Raw genomic sequence first — 17,497 nt, 5'->3', positions numbered from 1 at the left:
CGAGCAAGGACAAGGCCCGACGGTTTCTTTTGTGCTGTTGTGTTATTTTCAGACAAACTTTTTGCCGAAATATCATCCTAATATTCAATCGGCCTCTACATGTTGCTGGTTAAAAAAAAAATCAGCCTCTACATGTTTCCCTTTTTTTTTTTTTAAATTTGTTTACAACATGTTTCTCTTTGCATGCCTGATTGGAGAAATTTTTTGCCATTCATTCTCCAATCTACCATAGAGACATAAGTTCTGTTTGATGCAAAACATTAAAAATGAGAAATAAAAACTGAGATTGCAATTGAGAAAAATTATTAAAAAAACATTTAATATAAATAATTATTTATTATATGAGATTAAGTAAACTTACAATGATGGGATTAAAAGATACCAATCCCCCTATAACAAGATCCGTTTCTCTCCACTACCTTCCTATTCACTTCCCATCCACTACCGTAAACGACGTCGTTTAGGCCTAACCACTTACGCTCAAATCTCTATCACCCGAGTCGCGTTTGTTTTATTGCCCCTGCAATTCTCTACTCTCACAGTCAATCACATCTCCCAGCCACACCAAATATCCAAGGTCAAAGCTTCCATGGCTGCTAATTCTCGCCGCTCACCGGCCATTGTCAAAAGCTTTTGAAACCGCTACTGCAGGCCGAGATTTTGTGCACATCAACCAGCCCAAAGAAGTTTGATTAAGCCCTCTCGTTATAAATGGTGAAATGGAAACGGTGAGTCATTGCCATCTATTCTGAACTATATGAATTTGTTTACAGGAATTGCTGTTACTAAAAAATGCAGATAATGCTGATGTTTTTTTTTGGTGCTAAGTTTTGTGTGGCATATGAAAAAGCAATCAAGTATGGTAGGAGGGTGATGAGTATGCATACCTCTCCCATGTTTTTCTCCTTCCTTTCTTTGTACTAATCCATCGGTCTCTTAGATCTCCATCATAATTGCTAATCCTAACGAATAAGGAACAGATAGAAGACCATGATACAAACTTTCCCCATGTTTTGCTCCATAGTATTTATACAATTACATATATAAATGAAGTTTAATTTGCTTTTTTTTTTTGGTGTTGTCAATAATTTCACGTTGTGAAGTGCCTCATGGTTGCTTTCAAGGTATAACTACTTGAATGAGTACATATATAAACTACTCATCTTTGGGTGCAATTTCCATGCTGTTATTACTAGGCATATGTTGTATCTAACAAGTCTAGAGGAAGAGGAAGATGACTGGTAAATTTCTTAATCACATTATTTTTCTGTTTTTTGTTTTCTTGTGCCACTTTGGCTGTTGTTGACTAATATAATGGTATGTACAGTAATGTGCCAAGCCACTAAATTTGAGGATGAATAATTTTTTAAAAAAAAACTAAGGCTATGTTGAGGCAACTCTAAGCCGAGCAGGTCCTTGTTTAAAGCTTTCTCTTAATAGGTGAGAGTAGCTCGTGCTTCAGCCATTTTCAATGAGCCTAGGAGGATTTGACTAATGATGTAGAAAATTAAAGAAACCAAGGTTTCACTGTTATGCTTTCATGTTTCCCCTTAATTATTCTTTTCTTTCTTTTTTTTAATTCTTATTAATATTTATGCTTAATGATTAGAATGAGATAAAAAAATAAAAAATCCTAGATTTTTTAGTTTGTGTTTATAGCATATATTTAGTGTAGCTCATTTTTTGACTGAGGTCCAACCTTTGGGATAGGAGTTCAATTTGTTTATAGTATTTCATACGGAACCTTCCATCTCTTATTACAACAAGACGGGGTAACGTCTTTGATTCTTTCTTAATATATTTTGTGGGAAAATATTGTCAATCAATTATTTTGACCATTCAAATGTCTTCTTAGACCATGACTACATAAATAATTTTTGATTAGTAGACCTTTCAGAAGAGGAAGCAAGGCATGTAGATGGTGATTTTAGCTGATCCATCATATTCTTTTTTTGTTGCAATTTCTTTTTAACAAAGTTGTAATTTGTTTAATTATAGATTGACCAATCTAATCCTTTTTTGTCATGTACACTAAAACGTTTTATATACCCAATAACACAACTAGTCCTGTCTCATGTGTACACCAAATAACATGATTTATCTTTTCTTAATAATCATGAGGTTCAAACACCTTAAGGAGCAATTATTTACTGGGAATTAAATGATGATATCAAAGTAAAAAGAGAGAGAATGCTATACTTCTCAATAGTATAAAAATGCTGTGAAAAAGATTGGTATGTACCAAATAACATAACTTGTTATGTGACTGTTTTTTTAACTCTGTTTCATGATAGATACACAAATAAGGAGCAATCTTCATCAAAAAATAGAGCCTATTCAAACTACATAAGTTGAGAAGACATGAGAATGCTGTAAGAACAAAATGTTGAGCTTGCTTGACCAAAAAAGAGAGCAACCCATAAGAACAAAATGATGAGCCTGCTTGACTAAAAAAGAGAGCAACCCATGAGAAGCCATATGTTGTATAAATGAGCTAGACAAAATGAGCCGAAATGAAGACTTCATGCAGGAGGATCTTCATGAAGGAGGATCTAAGTCAATCATTGAACCTGTATTTGTAGTGTTAATCAATATGTAGTGGGAGTCTTGAAATTGTCAATTATTTTTAGATGAGACAATGCTATGTAAAAAACAATTCAGATTTTAATAAAAGTGACTGATTTTTTTCTTTCAATTATCATTATTCTTTATGGTTACCATCATTATATGTTTGGTTAAAATCAAATGCTTCAAGCGAAGTGATGTCGCAATCACATGATGCCTACAGTCAAGAAATAAGAAGAATGTCTCAATTTACACATGCCTTACATGAAAAAACTAGCTTTATTATGTTGTCCAACATTATATGACATACCATCAACAAATTTGTGAAAGTCATTTGACTTGGTTGAAGGTTATCCAACATCATAGAATTATGTTGCACCTGAGTTGATGAGCTAGATTTTTGAAGTTGACTATGTTATCCCTAAAACATATTCAAAAGGAAACAACAAAGATATAACAAACATCTACATAAAATTGAATTGATCAAAAATTAAATTGATCATAAGTATACCTGTGAAGTTTGTACTGAATGTGAAGCTTGAGGAGGTTTTTTAGAGGTTGTTGTTTTTTGTTTTCTTAAACGAGTTTCAACAGCTCTTTATCCGCTTACTTGTCTTTCTACCATATCTTTTTTTAAACCCAACAATTTTTCCACAATCATTATTACCATCATGATTCTCCACATGATCCTTACTACCATTATTGCTATCTGATAGATATTTTATGTGTAGCTTAGTTACTTTCTTACTAAGTTCTAACACAGCTTCATGGACAAGAGAGAATGCCTCCAGACTTTTTGATGCATCACTTGGTAATTTTAGAAGTAGGGGGCATAATTGTCTATATCGATTTGATCTTTGTTGTTTAGGATCAACTTCAATTTGATTTTCCTTAAAATCATACACTACCCCACATCTTGCTTCTCTTGTTCACCTCTTCTCAATATATTTTTGAGGGAGCAATTTGATATCAAAGTCATTTAATACCCTCAATGCATGACAACATAATATGCCCATTCGTTCAAATTTTTTGCAGCTAATCGTCTCTATTGAAGGATCAAATGTCAAACTAAACTCTTTTTTCTTATCATCCATGGTGGTAAGATAATCAAACACGATCACACTATCCTCCTCATATTCATTTTTCTTTCTTTCTTTTCTCTCTTTTATACATGTAGCATCGCGTTGATCATATTGGTGTTGGAACAAGTTAAAAATAAGTCGAGTATAGACATCAGAAAGTTGACAAAGCATGCATAAACTCTACAATATCAATCTTGGCACCTTGTCACGTGCCTCAAAATCACTTTTCAATTCATTATAACGCTTATCCTTTAAAACTTGTTCAAATTGACACAAGAATCAATTGATATCCAATTGAACATTGGTGTAACTTTTAACAGATGCATTGACACTTTCATTAATTTGAGTACTCATACCAAGTGTCCTTGTGTTCTTCATATAACATACTGCCCATTTCTCTTTTATTTGGTACATAGACATTAACCACATGAGTTTTCTGTCATACTTTCTTTTGATAATAATGCTTGCCAAGCTTCTTTAAACTCTGTTTCATCCCAACAATGATACATGCACTGGTTGAAATCACTAATCATTGAATTTGGAAGATGCTTCATTGCATTCCTTGAAATATGCCATGTGCGCAGGGCATGCTTTACTTCTGGCATCACTTCTTGTAATGCTCGTGCCATAGCAACATCTTGGTCAATGGAAATGGTTAGAGGCCTTAAATTCTTATGTGCACATAAAAAGGTCTCAAAGAGCTATTTAAAAGTCTCAATGGTCTCATCATATAACAATGCCACTCCAAAAATAACCCCTCCTTTGTAGTGGTCAAAGCCATAGACAATTGCAAGAGGTATATGGTTACTGTTTGTGCAATAAGTTGTATCAAGTGAAATGACTTCTCCAAAGCAAGCATAGTCAATCAACATGCGTGCATCAGCCCAGAACACATTAGTCACTTGCTCCTCTGAGTCCATTTGGTGAGCATAAAAAAAAGATGGATTTTCTGCCAACTGTTGCTCAAAATAACAAAATAAACATCCAACATCACCATATTTCATGGCCCGTTGCCTTCTTGAATTAAGATAATTTTTAACATCATCTCTTGTATATCTCAAATTATCTCGACCTCCTGCATATTAACTTTGCAAATTGAATGCTGATTTTTTATTAATCCTAACCTTTTCAGCATTTTCTTATTCATATTGTTGAGCTAGTGTTATCCCTCGATGTGATGCAAATAGATGAACAACTTCAGGAGGTTAAAGATGATGATTATGATCTAAAACAACTTCACTTATTCCGTATTTTCCATCTACTAGTTTAACTTTCATTCTAGCTTTACAGCCTGTTCTTGTCTCATCTCTAGGCTTCCTTGTTTGCACATCTCGCTTATCTGGTTTTCTCACCCATTCTTTATTGCAAACATATAGATAAGATGAATATATTGACTTATCTTTTTTACTCTTGTCAAACTTTTGCTTTTGAACACCAAAACCAGTTCTTCGACCATATGCCTTACAAAATTCCCATGATTCTTTTATATCATCAAATTCAAGATTAAGTCTAGGAGTCAAATTCGTAGTCATGGTATAAGCCTCCTGCAAAATTGCAATGTATGTACCCAATATACATTGATTATAAAATGATCACCTATTAACGGCATCAAAATTTAATAAGACATGAGGTGACCAAAAATGATTTCTTCTAAAATATTATCTAAACTTTATTGCACTTCCATCTACAAAATTATTTTATTTATTTCATTTTAATAACAAATAAATTTTCCTCCAAACAACTAAAATGAAATGAACAATAAACTTATACCTTTGTGGGTAGTGAATGAAAACCCCTGTTGGACTTGGGTGGTGTTTATATAGGGAGCACGTACACATGCTGCTTCACATAAACAAAAATAAAATCATAGTAATTATTTATTAATGGACACGATGTGAGTTGATTCATTTTACCACTATTATACTCTGCTTCTTTCAAAGTCAAGAGCATCGAAGACACAAAGGCAATGGAGCTCAGGAAAGAGTTGCAGAGATTGAAGTCAACTGTGGATATTTCATAAAAGTTGTTTACTCACCAATCTTTAATATTTGGTATCCATTCCTTGCTAGAACTCCTCTCTAAAACTCATTCCCACCACTAGCTTTGACTTTCTCACATTGTTGAATGAAGAGAAATGGGAAATTGATCTTAAATGCATTGGACGATTGAGATTGAACGAGAAAATGGACAGATAAGATTGATTATATGGAACAACGTCTTTCAAGATATTGGATGGGAAGTGAATGGGAAGGCAGTGGAGAGAAACCGATCCCCCCTATAACATTACCCAATTCTACATACATGGATTTGTCTAATATCATATAACCAGTAATTTCTCATACTAAGCATTTTTTTAATAAATTTTCTCAATCCCAATCCTAATTCTTATTTCTCATTTTTAATATTTCGTATCGTAGACAGCAATATGCGGCTGGATTACAACTTCAATTCAAAAGTGGCAGATTTAGGGCTTTCAAGGCTTGACATAACAGACACATCACATATCTCAACCGCTCCACGAGGGACACCAGGTTATGTTGCCCCTTCATATGAGCACAGCTTCCCCCTCCCTAACAAGAGTGATGTCTATAGTTTTGGGGTGGTTTTAGTAGCAATAATGGCTGCCCTGAAAGCGGTTGATTTTTCTCGACCTCTTAATGAGGTTAATTTGGGAAGCACTTGCAGTTGATAGGAGTGGAAGGGGTTGTTTGGAGGAGATAGTGGATCCTTTCCAGTCATCAGATGAGGATGAATGGACCAACTATTCTGTTCGCAAGTTGGCTGAGCTCGCATTTATATGCGTTGATTCACGAAGAGACATCAGGCCTGCTATGATGGAGGTAGCAGAGGAGTGAGAATACATCAAAAGCAGTGGATGCAGGAAAAAATGGACGAAACTATATGCACGACATTTCCAGAGGCGTCTCTTATTCATGAGAGCTTAGTAAAACTGAGACTTTGACGGTTCCTGCAGACGGATAATGCTCAACAATTTGTGGAGGAGGTCAAGGGCAGCTCCTTAACCCTTATCGGTATATCATATCATCATTGGCTAAAAGGACATGAACCAGCTAATATAATACTCAATCCCTAGTTTCCTTCTTCCCTCTCCTTGAATCAAGCTGATAACTTGATGCAATCAAGATCATATGTGAGTCATTATGTTTTTCTAGACAATCATATGTTTTGAACAAATTAACAAATATGTTGGACATATATAATTTCGGCACATCTTTCGTAAATCACAGCAAAAGTAAGCTGATTTGTGTAGTGAGACGACCACTGAAACATAACGTAAGAAATATTCACAGGAAGTAACAGATTCTACACCCACGCACACAGATTTATCGTTCAATTCAGCTTTGCACTTTACGGTACCAAGCTAATGCGTTCATGTGAGGCTAAAATACAAAAGTTCTCGCACAACTTACAGAATAAACATGTAACACCCACACAAAAGCCCATTGCAAGTTGATCAACAAGCATTAGACGCATTAGTCTGTAGCGTCATGACTTTTGAGCTTCCGGCCCCAAAATACCGTTCACTACGGCCGTTGCAACCAGAACACCAAAAACCTCTGCTCCAGCCACCACTCCTGCCTGTGCCAAACCACCAAAACTCACCGAATCGGATATCTCACTCTCTGCCGCTTCTATTCCCTTCTCCGCCGCCTCAATTCCACGCTCGGCCGTTTCCAGTCCTTTGTCCGCAGCTTCGAAGCCCTCTCTCACAATCTCCTCGGCTGCTTCTTCTGCCTTCCTAATATTCTTTCGAATTCCGAACAGAGGAATGTCTTGCGCCTTGGACGTCCGTTCCCTCGCCGTAAGCGCCGTAGACGCCGTCAGAAAGAATAGCAACTGCCTCCGCCCCGAAAGGGCGTTGATAGGAAATGCCGGCATAGGTTTGGTTGCGTGCGCCTTGCAGGAGGATAGTGTAGCATTGCGCACAGGGTGGAGTGGAAGAGTTCGGTTCAGAGGTGAAAGTGCGGAAGCCATGAATCTAAGGTTGAGGAGAGACCAGGCTGATCAATGATGATATGGTGATAGTGGGGGCCAACGTTGGATTTTGTGGTCTTGCGTCGACGAATCATCTCAACCATCTCAATGCTTGACCCGCAAGCAAAAGGCGCTGAAAGATGGAATAAGGATTCCGGATTGATCTGTAGTTTTGGGCCTTCGGGTAACATACATATTGGGAGGATTGTTATGATATTTCACATAATTTTTTTTTATCACCACATAATTACCTCAAAACTTCCAATGACTAAAAAAAAAAACTCATCGCTTGTTATTGAAACCTTTTAATAAACATTCAATAAGTATAACAGTCTACGAAGTACAATTAACAACTGGAAAAACACGAGGGTATAAGAAGAAAATAAATTACAGTTATTACAAACAAGAACTTCTTCTTTAATAAACAACTATTACACGCAAGAACTACTTCTTTAATAAACAACTTCAGGAAAAAAGTTATGTTTTTTTTAAATCTCATAAATTATTATAAAGAACTTCGACATAAAATTCATTAGTATTAATATTAATTAACTAATTAATTAATAGAAATTTTAAAGTAATTCATTCGATCCATATAAATAGATAATTTATTGTAGGTAAGCATTTTCTTGAATCAAATAAGTGATGGTATCATCTTATGCTCTATCCATTATTATTTATTGGGAAAATCTTTAAAAAAACTTCTTGAATTTCAAAATCCTAAATTAGGAGAGTTAGCACAAGCTGCCAACTTATCAAATACTAAAATTGTTCATCGTTATTTAAATTTTAATGAAATAAGTTTGTTTAGAGTTAGCAGAAGCTACTAACTTATCAAATACTTTGAAAAATACACAAATGGCATTTAAATTATTAATACACCTATTCACCCTTATAGGTGTATTATAAATAATCAACTTATAAGCTGAACATGATCAATTGACAGATGTAGGTGCCTGTAATGTTTCTCGTTGAGTTTGTGTTGAATGACTCGAAGCTGTTTTACATCAGTATTCTTAATTGAATGATAGTGTTCGTGGCTATTATCTGAGGAGAAGAAGGGTTTTACCTGCAAAAAGAGAGATTACCCTTTGCAGAAACTGTTTTCTCCCCCTTAAATTGTGCTTTTCCTTGCGGCTTTCATATTCCCTAGTGAATAAGCCAAATCAAAATTATGTCTTGCTTCCCTAGGATTGATCACCGCATCGGTATTTCTTGGTTTTATGGATATAGAAGCTGAGTCGATCTTGATGAAGAGACTAAGGATGTTTAACGATGTTTAATGCTAAAACTTGCGAATGAAAGAAAAATATCCGGAGAGTTTTTTCAATAATGGAAAAGGGACACTATTATTAAAATTCACTAAAATACACATAAAAACACTAAACTAAGAAGCCACCTCTCATCATTCTTCACCTTAACTTGTTCAAGATCTAAGGTGAAGGAGTGACCAATGTTAGAAAAGATAGAATCACTACCATAGCCTAACCCATTTAGCCCAATAGCTCCCAAAATATTTTCTTTATAAACACAATTAAAATCAACATTCTAATCCCTGCTATAATTTCCCTTGTTTCCTCTATTCAATCGAAACGAGAATGTTTTTCGTAGCTTTCCTTATCACAGACAGCTTGGGCATTGTCAATAGTTACTTGTCAAATCACTCTGAAAATGCTTAAATTTGGCACAGTAACAACATATATCAGATACTCCAGAAAGGGAAAAGGAAAAACAATTTAGAAAACTGCTTTATTGCTAGTGTGAACGACGAAACCAAGACAGCCGAACATAATCACAACATAGCTAAGACAAATTCATGTCGATTGATAATGTGCGATGGAATATTCCCTTGCGTAACTAGGAGTGAGGCGTTATCTTCAGTGGCAAGCTGTTTCATGGAGGTGGTGTTCGTAAAAGACATGAGTAAATAAAGGGATGATGAACACGAAGTTAGAGGAATGGTATATATATAAGGAACCATAGGTTCACATTGGGTAAAATAGTTTTTTAGAAGCTGAACAGATAGCCAAGCTAGGAAGGAATGTGCTACAAAGTAGAGTGCAGAAGCTGCGGGAAATATACATGGGGAGGATGTGGGAAGCACTTGAAAAACTTGTATGGAAGCATTGATGAGGGAAAGCATTGTATGTGCCACTCTTGGCCTGGTGTGGTCATCCCCTCTAAAGCTTCTGCCACTTCCCCTGACCAACCATCGCAGTCTGCAACTTCTGCTCAAGGTAGTGCAACAGGGATGTTCATCTGCCCCCACCACCAAGTTCATTTTTATTGACATAACCGATCCTATCGAGTAGAATAAGATTTATTGTTGTTTGATCAGTCCAAATCAATTACACGCTTTTAGAATTAATTTGCATGGTATGTGGCATGTGGCAGACTTCTGTAATCAAGAAAGGCAACAGGGCTTAATGCATGCACTTGAAAACTTGCAGAACACAATATCAGAGATCACCTTCAAGAAATCTGCGATTCTGGGAGAAAACATATAATACTGAACATATTTCGGACCTAAGTAGATCAAATATTCAAAAGGAAAAAAAAAAATCACCTGGACACAACACGCAGGGAATTAGAAAGCTAAAACTCCCCACACGAGCTTGACGTGTCCCAATAAAGATAAAATAATACAAAATACTATTCCAGCGGTAATCTAAATCACAAAAGAACAAAACTTGCAGATCTTTATGCAAAATCCAATCCGATGAGTAAAAAAGTTGAAGTATGCAATTTCTAAATTAGTGTTTCTTTACTGCAGGTAATGGGGAATCATCACTCTCGAAGCAACCGAAGATGCTGGTTTAAAAAAGTTGTCTGTTTAAATTGGAGGATGGGTTTTTCACTTTCTTGGGCATCCGAGCAAAAAGAGATGGGGAATATCGGTACCTTCGAACAATAATCATATTATTAATCATGTTGTTTACGGTTGGTCATGTCAACATGACCGGCATAAGTCTGCATGCTTTTCACAGTGTTGATGAATCAATTAATAAACAATAAATTCATCTGTTCTTGTGCTCTGTTTCCACATGCTTCAACTTCCAGCACTAAATTATGGATTCTATGAGACCCTCTTCCCAAAAAAAAAAACCCAAAAGCAAAAAAAAAAAGTCTCAGATTTAAGCTCCCACATCAATTAATAAATATTTTGCTTCATCAATCTGTCTATGGCCTCGAGCCAGATAGACTGGCAAAGAAGTTGGTCAAAAATCTGTAGTAAAATGACTCATCTAATGAGAGAATTTGTATCGATCACTTTGAGTAGCTATCACTACTTTAAAATAACTAGCGTTAGCGCCGCATAAATCTAAGGTAACTTTTACAATATTTATAGAACCTGTATATTTTATTACTTGTTATGTGTCTCAGAAAAGCATGCCCTCATTGAGCTTGAGCTCAAACGTTCTGACTTTGAAAGGTTGAGTTAGATTCTGGTTTGTGAGTGGTGAGTTGTAATCAAAGCGGAAAAATCATATGGTTTCAACCCAACCAGCAAAATATGCATGGCCAGTAGTTGCATGACTTTGTGGGATGTGAAAACAAATAACATGCTCACACAAATAATTTAGGGATGAAAAGACTCTTAAACACCCAAGTGCAACTTTACCTATCCTGAAATTGCATTAATATAGACATTTGAGCTATGATAATCTACTTTTTGAATTTACATATTAGACTTGCACATTGTTTTCAAAATGACAACAAATTCATATTGGAAAAGAGTACACAAGAGCAACGAGCTGCCTCTTCAATTGTTTCTCACTGGCAAATGGAAGGAGTTGTTCTGAAGAGATGATACCTTTGTTGTCTAACCATGACTTCTGGGATCAACAACTTGGTGCACCTTCCTTGATTCAGCACTTGAATATTGTCCTATAACACGAGCATGAGGCACCGATGCTTCTCCACGGGCAAGGGCATCCACGTTCTCAAGCATCAACTGTCTTGGAAACCTGCCCACTACATTGCCCTCCTCATTCCCATCTTTATCAAGAAATGCGAAGTGTGGAATACCCTCAACACCAAACTCGTCCAGCTCTTGCTCCCACTTAGTATTATCCACATTCAACATAACAAAATTCACTCGATCCCTGAGTTCAATGAAAACATAGTGGCGTCAATATTGAATTTTAGTACAGAGTTATAGCCATATTATGGTTCCTAAAAGTTACCAATTCAAATAGGCAGCAAAAGAGACATATGAACATAAAGAACTATGTCAGCAATAGAAGCCATTACTTGTACTGCTGCTCTACTTTGTACACGTCGGGAGCTAACTCCCTACATACTTCACACCAATCTGCATAAAATTCCACCACAGTGGGCTTCCCATTTGAAAGAGCCTGGAACATCCACCGACAAATGTACAACAATCATTAGCAAATATGATATTGCAACTGTAGCTGCAACATATAAAAATATATATACATATATATATGAATACACCGAAGTTTAGTAAGAGCAGCTCCTAACAGTAAATTATAAGCCATTATCAATCTATCATATCTTTAAAGACCTAGAATAACATTAATAAATGAACTGCTTACGATGGTAAACATAATATTGTGAATTACGCATTTTATCCTTGATCCACACACACACACACACACACACACACACACACACCCCTCGAGTCAATTTAGCTTTAAGGACCAAAAATCTCGTCTTAGACTACCCAAGCAAGCAAGCGCGCGCGCACACCCCTTGAGTCAATTTAGCTTTAAGGACCAAAAATCTCGTCTTAGACTTCCCAAGATTATTTCTATTTTTAAATAATGTTCACTTAAAGTATAATAAAATCACCAAGACCATTAAATACTTTTGTGGCCAACAAAACGCTGCATTTTATGACTCATGGAGACTTGAACCAGTAGCTTGGAAAAGTGATTATGCAATGTCTTGATGGCCACGTAAGCAGTTAGCGCCACATATTCTGGTAATTCACGTCACACAGCTCGTTAACTGTCTACTATGATCATATAGGCGTAACAAGAGGATCATTTAAGTACATAAGCAGTTTTTGGGAAGAGCAAAATGTCACTTCCGTCTATAAGATTGTTAGAATTCAGTACAGACTGAACCACCTATAACTGCGTGGGAAGCAATACAACATAGTAATACTGAAATAGTAATCAGCGGAAAGAACTTAAACCTCTTCATAAGGTAATGCAACAGCAGAGAGATCCTTCAAAGAAACACCAAAATCCAATCTTGTAGATAAGAAAAGTCCCACAGCAGCTAAAGCAGAAACAGCTGCAATTTTCTTATTGATGTCTTTGCTTGGGAATTCAGGAAGGCCAGAAGAACCAAGAGGGGCGCGTGAAACCTTGCTTGTTTGACCATTGACGGAAGTAGCCTCATTAACCGATCTTTCCTGAACATAAAAGTTGAAGGATGCTTAGCAAATGATGGAAATCGAAAAACATTCGAACTATTAAGACTCGAACACTCCAAAGAATACCCAACAGAAACTTTACCGTTGTGGAGGTCTCGTCCAGGTTAGGAGTTGTTTGGCAAGCAAGGGTCTGAAATCTGCGAGTCTTGGGGTGAGGGTAGCGAGGATTTCCGATTATTTGCGGAGGTTGAGGGATTTGCAGGCATGGTCGGAATCTATGGAGACTAATGGGGTTTGAAGACAAGCGAGCCATCCGAAACGGGAGAGAGAATTTTTCCGATGGCCTCGGAGATTTCAATTCAATCGGCAATCGCTGTCACAACTGAGAATTTGCTTGCGAGTTGCAACTGCTGGCAAGATTTTTTGCTTCAAATTTTCGCAGGAAAAACTTCAACCTCAGAAATATTACATTTCGACATTCCGCAGACGGCTTCTTTTCCTTAATAGAACGGTTAAGGGTGTGTTTGGTCAAACCGTGCTTTGAAAAAGTGATTCTGGATAATAGATTCTGGGGAGAATAGATTCTGTGAAGAATAGATTTTGTAAAAAAGTGATTCTGAGAAGTGAGAGTGTTTGGATAGTTGTTATCAGAAACACTTTTTATATATACAAATTACTAAAACAAAGACATAAGTTAATATGATAATTACAGAAAAAATAGATTTTATGATATATTTTAATTTGAAGGAATAAAATTGTTAATAATATATTTTTTATCAACATAATTAATAATACATAAGATAATATAATTAATAAATAATTAATGTGTATATATATTTATAAAATTTAAGATTAAATATGTTTATCAAAAAATATGTTTATAAAAAAAATAACAAGATATATATCATATAGGCTCTCACACTCTCCCTTTTTCTCCAAAAGCAAAATTTTTTTGCTTTTTTCAAAACCATGGTTTTGGAATCAAAACCATGGTTTTGGTTTTTAGAGGGGGTGTTTGGGTGATTGACACCCCAAACCATGGTTTGGGGTGTCACCCAAACACACCCTAAGTCGAAAATGAGAAAAGAATCCGTTGGCCAAAGAGATACTCCTCCGGCGCTTAATAAAGATCCTAATTATTGAATTAATTTTAATCCTAAATATAAGATCTATTTCTTATATTTATTTCTCTAAATTACCCCATGGATACTCTCTCAACCATAATCAAGTAAAAGAAGGAGAGGGGATATTAAGAAAGATGATTATGATATTTTAGAAAAAATGTGTCACATTTCTTATAATTAACTAACTTACCTAACTTCCTTAATTTAATCAAATTAGTTAAATAGATCTTATATTAAAGACCGGAGGAGTAATAGATTTTCATGAAGAGGAAAAATATTGAAAGGAATCAGAATACTATTTTAAATTATATTTAACTTGTTAAAATACAATCATAATAAGAATAAAATTTGATAAATAAGATCATGTCTTAGAAAAAATTTTAAAAATTGATTTTCATTATTTAGTCTGTAAATAAATATAAATAGTAATATAATTTTTGTCGTAATAATTTTATATCGCTTGACAGACATATTATTAACATTATTATATTTATTATACATAGACCTCAAGCCAACAAGTAGAATGGAATTTGAAATGTTTGAGACATTTTCTTTGTAAGAATAATTCTAGTGAGAATTAAAATAAATAAATATAACCAAATATTGACAGCATTGGTTTTTTCCTATTATAATTATATTTTATACTACGTATAAATATTGGTTTTGAACAAAAATGTGATGGAGCATACAACATCTAAGTTATATACAGATTAACTACATGCTTGGTGAATTGGTTTCATGCTGAAAATCAATAACTAAAACTTGATTTTGCTTGTTTCTATTTGAAAACAAAACACATCCTAAAACATGGGTTATTTTTAGGAAAAATCGTCTATAAGTACTAGATAAGAAAATTAAATGCACATGAGTAATTTTTCATGACGTTTAAATAGTAGAAAAAACAAATAAATAATTACTTCTAAGAGAAGTACAAGAACTTTATAAAGTGACTGTTGGGGTTAATTTAAAATAAGTTTTTGTGTTGGGAAAACAAATATTTTTGCTATCTATAAGATAGAATTCTTTTCGCATGTTTATTTCTTACAACATAAAATCAAGGGAAAATGACAATAAAATACCACCTGAATTTCAAAAAGACAAATAAGGCACCTAAATAAGCAAAATGACATATAGGGGACTGGGTACCAATCTGGAATTCAGATTTTTGGCCAAAAGACCAAAATGCCCTATCTGAAAGTAAGAGGAAGGAGAGAGGAAGACACTGATGAAATACGGGAAGGAGAGAGGAGGAAGACGCTGATGAAATCGGGAGGAAGAAGAGAGGAAGGAGAGAGGAAGACGCTGATTTTCGATGGGTTCCCACAGCTTAAAATGTTATTGCCTAGCATTTCTCTAAAAAATTTTGGTTCTGTCTTGTTCTTCGCATAAAACCATTTTCAGAGAATGTAAAGCTGTGGGAAAGATGAAACTGTGTGGGAAAGATGAAGCAAAAATCAGAAAACAATGGCAAGCAATTACGTAACGTAACTGCTGTCATATGCTTGCTGGTTTTTGGTAAATCCCACTACGTAAATGGTAAATCTCACTATGCATGTAGTTAATTATGAAAGTTAATAGTTCAATGTTTATTGTGACGTACTTCCAATGCACGTTCACTGAATGATTTATTTATGCTTATAAGTTGCCTTTCCGGTGAAAACAGGTTTACAAAACCCATTGAAGAAGTAGTCACTTTCACTATAAAAGTTGTAAATCCCAGTATATGTTTTGTAAAATTCAACGTGAAATTTTATTGGTTTTTACAAACAAGTTGTTTATCTCCTGAAAACATATTGCAAAACCCATTAACAAAGTAGTCACTTTCACTACAAAAGTTGTAAATCACAATATGTATTTGTAAAATTCATAATAACTACATGTATAGTGAAATTTACAACCACTATAGTGAAAATGACCGCTTCTTAAATGGCTTTTGCAACCAGTTTTCAGGGGATGGGTAACTTGTTTCTAAAAACCAATAAAATTCCAAACTGAATTTACAAAACACACAGTGATATTTACAACTTTTATAGTGAAAATGACCACTCTTAAATGGCTTTTGCAACCAGTTTTTAGGGGATGGTAACTTGTTTCTAAAAACCAATAAATTTCCATACTGAATTTTACAAAACATAGAGTGATATTTATAACTTTTGTAGTGAAAATTATCACTTCTTAAATGAGTTTTGCAACCTCTTTTCAGGGGATGAGCAACTTGTTTCTAAAAATCAATAAAATTTCACGCTGAATTTTACAAACAAACACACAGTGATATTTAAACTTTTATAATGAAAATGACCACTTCTTAAATGGTTTTGCAACATGTTTTCAAGGGATGGGCAACTTGTTTGTAAAAAACCAATACCATTTCACGTTGAATTTTACAAAACATATACTGGGATTTATAATTTTATAGTGAAAGTGACTACTTCTTCAATGGGTTTTGTAAACCTGTTTTCACCGGAAAGGAACAAGTTTTTTTTCAAAAAAAAAAATAATAAAAAATTTATTTGTGATCCCACCTTTAATTAATATTATTAAATCACTGCATGATGATTGATATTCCTCAACTGAGACTGACTTATGATCCGTTTAGATTAGTGATTAGAAAAGCAGCTTATTGTTGATTTGACTTTTGAAAAAGTTGGATTAAATAAAAGTTAAATTGGGTGATGTGTTTGGATTAGATTTTATAAAAGTTAACTTGTAAAAGTTAGACTGGGTAAAAAGTTGTTTGAATTATGATTGGATAAGTAATTTTAGTTTGTAAAATTACCGAAATGAGTAAGACTTTTATTAAATAATAAGCTCATGTTGACCTCATATAGTTTCTTTTATTTTTTATCATTTATTATAAAAGTATATTTGAAAACAAAAGTATATTTCTAGAGGCATATTTGAACTCATAAGTATATTTTTAACTTATTTATTACTTTCAACTAATTATTAATTTTTTTATTCTCTACAAATTAGTTTTTGAGGTTTATAATAAGAACAAGAGGATTAGTACATTTCTTAATTTTTTCTCTCTCTATGTTGCAAAAGCTACAAGTCACAAGCTATAAATCATAGGTAGCTAATTTTTACTTATAGTTTATTGTAGCTTTTTATGCAAAAGTCAGATTGTTCTATCACCAATCCAAACACAAACAAATTTTTCAACCATGCTTCTGCTTATAAAAAAAAAAAAGTAATTATTATTACCCTCCAAATGCTGAGCCAAACAGGCTCCTAACAAGCTCACTTATCTGGTTCAGGTTAAAAAAGGTTGAATAAATATTCCCATTTAACGCCAAAAAAAAAGAAAAAAAAGAAAATAAGGAATGTACTAACGGTAGTGAAGATGCTATAATATGCAGGGATAAAACCTATGTTTGGAT

At 34.5% G+C, this 17,497-nt stretch overlaps 2 protein-coding genes and 1 pseudogene across 2 annotated transcripts; 1 reads left to right on the top strand and 2 right to left on the bottom strand.

The window, feature by feature from the left end:
* Window positions 1-211: 211 nt before the first annotated feature.
* LOC114719140 (wall-associated receptor kinase-like 14) lies at window positions 212-6,619 on the top strand (annotated as a pseudogene).
* Window positions 6,620-6,913: 294 nt separating this feature from the next.
* LOC114719139 (uncharacterized) lies at window positions 6,914-7,682 on the bottom strand. Its single transcript, XM_028904598.1, has one exon. The coding sequence runs from the start codon at window positions 7,641-7,643 to the stop codon at window positions 7,155-7,157; it is 489 nt and encodes a 162-aa protein (XP_028760431.1). The 5' UTR covers window positions 7,644-7,682; the 3' UTR covers window positions 6,914-7,154.
* Window positions 7,683-11,207: 3,525 nt separating this feature from the next.
* LOC114719137 (thioredoxin-like protein HCF164, chloroplastic) lies at window positions 11,208-13,431 on the bottom strand. Its single transcript, XM_028904597.1, has 4 exons — window positions 13,136-13,431; window positions 12,811-13,032; window positions 11,898-12,001; window positions 11,208-11,749 (listed from the first exon to the last, which is right to left on the bottom strand). Exons 1-4 carry the CDS (start codon window positions 13,304-13,306, stop codon window positions 11,467-11,469), a joined length of 780 nt encoding a protein of 259 aa, XP_028760430.1. The 5' UTR covers window positions 13,307-13,431; the 3' UTR covers window positions 11,208-11,466.
* Between the last annotated feature and the right edge of the window lie 4,066 nt (window positions 13,432-17,497).

The sequence above is a fragment of the Neltuma alba genome, unplaced genomic scaffold (genome assembly GCF_004799145.2).
Source record: "Neltuma alba isolate B1F8T4 unplaced genomic scaffold, ASM479914v2 tig00011895_pilon, whole genome shotgun sequence".
NCBI classification, from domain to species: domain Eukaryota; kingdom Viridiplantae; phylum Streptophyta; class Magnoliopsida; order Fabales; family Fabaceae; genus Neltuma; species Neltuma alba.
Note: the sequence above shows the minus strand (reverse complement) of the source record. Positions and strands in the feature narration are given on the sequence as shown.